General features: G+C 54.2%; 1 protein-coding gene across 1 annotated transcript in view; it reads left to right on the top strand.

Moving 5' to 3' along the window:
• Positions 1-3,660: 3,660 nt before the first annotated feature.
• LOC104539412 (nuclear receptor corepressor 2-like) overlaps positions 3,661-3,846 on the top strand; it is a 13,940-nt gene continuing 13,754 nt past the window's right edge. The window contains exon 1 of the mRNA XM_010182925.1: positions 3,661-3,765. Coding sequence (XP_010181227.1) covers positions 3,661-3,765 — 105 coding nt within the window. The remainder of the gene's footprint in view (positions 3,766-3,846) is intronic.

Genomic DNA, 3,846 nt, shown 5'->3' on the forward strand with positions numbered 1-3,846 from the left:
CTGGGGGAGCTTTCCAGGTCCCTTCCGACTCGTGATATTCTGTGATTCTGTGATTCTTGAGGAAAACAGTTATGTATTTAGCATCTGAATGACGATGACATGGTTGTTTTTTCCAGGAACTTGTGTAATTAAACATTGGCTTTGCTGTCATTGCTCCTGAATTAAACGTGCCCTGGTAAGTGCTAGCAGCGCTTCACTCCCTTTCCTTGCCTGCACACTGTGGTGGTACTCGTGGTGCCTTTTCATAAGGGGTTTTGCAGTCGTTTTGTGGGCTGCTCCTGATGTCTTCTGTGCACCATCCGTGGTCTGCACACCACAAGCTGGGTAACGTTACTCTGGCTTTAGAAACAAAACATTCTGTTAATTTTTATTTCGGCAGGTCCTTGCTTATGAAAGATAAAGGTTCTTGTGCAGGTGAGCAGTGTGTTTCCCTTGGGATTGGATGGGTGAACAGGTATCTTCTGTGTCTGGGAGTGTCCTGTTGTTCTCACCCCTCAGATGAACCAGGCATGGGGTAATCATGGCAACTCACCCACATTTGGGTGGTGTTGGGGTGAGCCAGGGACCTCACCTGGGAACCCTGTGGCCCCTGAGGAGCACATGGGAGTTGTTGACTTTACCTTTGCAGAGCGACAAGTGCATTGAATGGTGTTAACTAAACTTTCTTCAACTGGATTTAATGGCAAAGCCTGGTTTTTAGACCTGTGGGGTTTTGGCATGGTCCTGGCTGTATCGGTGCCCGCTGTCGCTGTGGTCAGGACCAGCACAGAGGGGTACAGCCCTGGTGTTGACTGAACCCGCAGATGACCGTGGGGTGTCGTGAGCCTGCCCGTGTCCATCTTTTGGGCTGGACATGGGGCTGCAGTGACTCATGGAGTGATTTCATGGTGTGAATTAGGGAGAGCAGGTGATGGGGAAGTGCTGGCAGGCTGTAAATGGCACATGAGGAGGAGAAGCAGGAGCAAGGGGGTGGTGGTTTGCAGGGGGTGGAGGTTTTGAAGGCTTCAGCGCTGGGACAGGATGCTGGGAGTGTCCCAGATTTGGTGGGAATAAACCTGTGCAGAGCCTCTGCGGGCTCTGATCTCTGCCACAGGTCTGTGTTGTGGTCCCAGTGCTGGGGTTGGCAGTGAGCTCTGGTTTTCTCCTGCTCCTAACCAGTAAATCTCATACCTAGAGCTGTAATGGCTAACGCAGGTCTGTGGATAAAGCAGGCGCTGATGGAGACTCCGACCTGGGGGGAAATACTTTTCCTGTGAGACAATGTCTGTTCCTCATCAAAATCAGCTGAGGAAAAATGGGAACCGAGCTGCTCAGTCTTAAAGAAAGAGCCTGGCTGTGCTATTTCTGTTTTATTTCCATTAATCTGCTGCTGTTGCTTGTGTTCATCCCTTAAAAATAAAGGGATGAGGGGGCACCCCAGTATCTGTCGCTGGGGAGAGGTGTCCAGGCACATGGTGCTGGGTTTTAAAGCTGAAGAGTTTAAGAAAGGAAAATAATCTGGTGTGTTTTACAAATAATCTGATTTATTTCACTGTCCACAGCTGCCATGGCAGGGTCTGGTTCACCTGCTGAGCTTCCAGGGGTGCGCTTGGCTTGCTGAGAGCTGCCAGGAGCTCCGTCTCAACCCCATCCCAGCTTGCGGTGCGTGTGTATTCATGTACATACGTGTGCTAATGAAGCCTTGGGTGGCTGCAAGCCAAGATGTCCCAGTTTGCATCCGTTACTAGGAAAGTACCTTAAACTTTGGTGGATTTGAGAGCCTTTGAGAGCGCCGGGCACGCGTCCACGGCGGCTGCGGGGAGGGTTTGCCCCTGTGAGAGCCCGGATGGGTGCAGGACTGGGAGGGTGAGGTGGTGATGTTGAACCTTGTGCTCTGGGTGGAAATCAGAGTTAAAATCATGAGGGAAAGTGGGTCTCAGGTACTGGAAGCACAAACACGGCCGCTTTCTGGGTGCCCTCCAGGATGGAGGGGTTGGAGGGCGCTGTGTGGGTGCAGGAACCCCAGCTCCTGTGCGGGACAGGACCTGGTTGTGCCTCCTTCCCTGCCCCCAGAGCCAACCCTGTCACCCTCAGACCTTACTGGGATCCGCTGGAAAGCGCTGGTTTCGTGGGAGTTGGTCTCTGTGAGAGGCCCCCTCAGGCCTTTCCTCCTCCTGCTGTGCCCCAGGCCGTTGCCTTGGTTTGATTTCATTTCGGGATGCGGGCGAAGCAGCGAGGAGGGGTCCTGTGCCTGCCTGCAGCAGATAGCGAGCGGTTTATCAGCACGGGCTGCTCTGTGGTCTCGCAGGAGGGGAAAAAAGAAGAGAAAAAGAAAAACTTCCTCTTTTTTATATATCTTCTTTTCCCTTTCCCACCTCCTTTTCTGGGTTCTGTGCACACCAACTGCCGTTTCGGTTGAAATTGCGTCGGCTGGGGCTGGCTGTGCTCCCCGTGCGGTGGAGACCGCGATGCTGGCACTGCCAAAAACCTCGCACAGGTCCGTGTGTGACGTGTCCCTCCCTGTGGCTGAGGTGTGCGGGTGTGCTCAGCCTTATGTGGGACGGAGAACGGGTCCTGGCAGCATCCCCCGAGCCTGGGATGCAATGGGAACTCACATTTTTGTAGAGCAAACCATTAATCTGGGAATAACGGGTAATGCACCTTAAACTGAAGGGCAGCATTTAGATGCGTTGTTACTTTTTTTTGGTGGAAATCCAGACCAAAAGCAGGCGGCCTTCAGACTCTTCTCCAAACAAACTGCATGAAATAGCTATAAAAAAAATCAGCAACCCCTAAATCTCCTCTTGGGGCCCAGGGGAGTCCTCTCACGTTGTTGGTTTTCCTGGTTTTGTTACAGCTGCGGAAGGAATCGCAACGTTTGGAAAAGCATCGAATGTGGGGGTGATGGGGCTGGTGATGGCAATGCCCTCGGGGCCGTGGTGTCTCCTCTGGCTCTTGGTCCTGATCAGAAAGGCTGATCCAGTATTGGTGTGGCACGTGTGACGAGCTTTACTGCTGCGTTTTGGTGTAGCCCCATGGCTGGAGAGGTACCTGGTGCCCCTCCTGGTGTTATTCTGGGTGTCTGTAGAAATGGCCATGGCTGGGAAAGGAGGGCACTGAAAGAAAAGTGTGTGGATGTGTGAGTGCATGGGTGAGGAAGGAGATGGGCTTAGCACCTTTGGACCTTGTATTGAAGTGCTAAAACCCTACCTTGTGTTTTGGGGATCCAAGTCACCTCCTAAAAAAAATACCCATCTCCAAGAGACTTGGAGACGTAGAGCCACAGGGCCCACATAAATCACTGGCACTTTGCAGGCCTGGTCCTGCTCGTGCTGGGGAGAGGTTTTCCAGGGCAGTGGGGTGGGATGGGTTTGGGCTGCTCTCATATTTGAGCTCCTTCCCTGCTATAGGAAACCTCCAAAACAAAAACACGGCGGTGGTGTTTGCCAGGGAGGAACTGGGGCTGCTGGAAACCTGCGGGGGTGGTCAGGTTCTGGTGGTCACCCAAGGCTTTGCTGGCGGTTGTCTTGCGGGGCTGCGGTTGACCGCGTTTTAACCTGCTCCTTCCCCGTTTGCCTTCAGGTGTCGCACCGCGTGGAAAGCGCCCGCATGATGAAGAGGAGGTCTCGGCTCTCCTAACCCCTCGCCGGTGATTCGGAAGCAGCGAGCGCCCTTTTCGCCATGTCCGGATCGACGCAGCCCGTGACGCAGAGCTGGCGAGCGGCCGAGCCGCGCTATGCCCCGCACGCCATGTCCTACCCGGTGCAGATCGCTCGACCGCACGCGGTAAGGACGGCCGCTTCCCTTCCCTGTGCCCTGCCCGCTGGTGGGGCAGGAGCACCGTGGTGCATCCCCACCGCTGGGGCA

The sequence above is a fragment of the Mesitornis unicolor genome, unplaced genomic scaffold (assembly GCF_000695765.1).
Source record: "Mesitornis unicolor isolate BGI_N332 unplaced genomic scaffold, ASM69576v1 scaffold21784, whole genome shotgun sequence".
Taxonomy (NCBI): Eukaryota; Metazoa; Chordata; class Aves; order Mesitornithiformes; family Mesitornithidae; genus Mesitornis; species Mesitornis unicolor.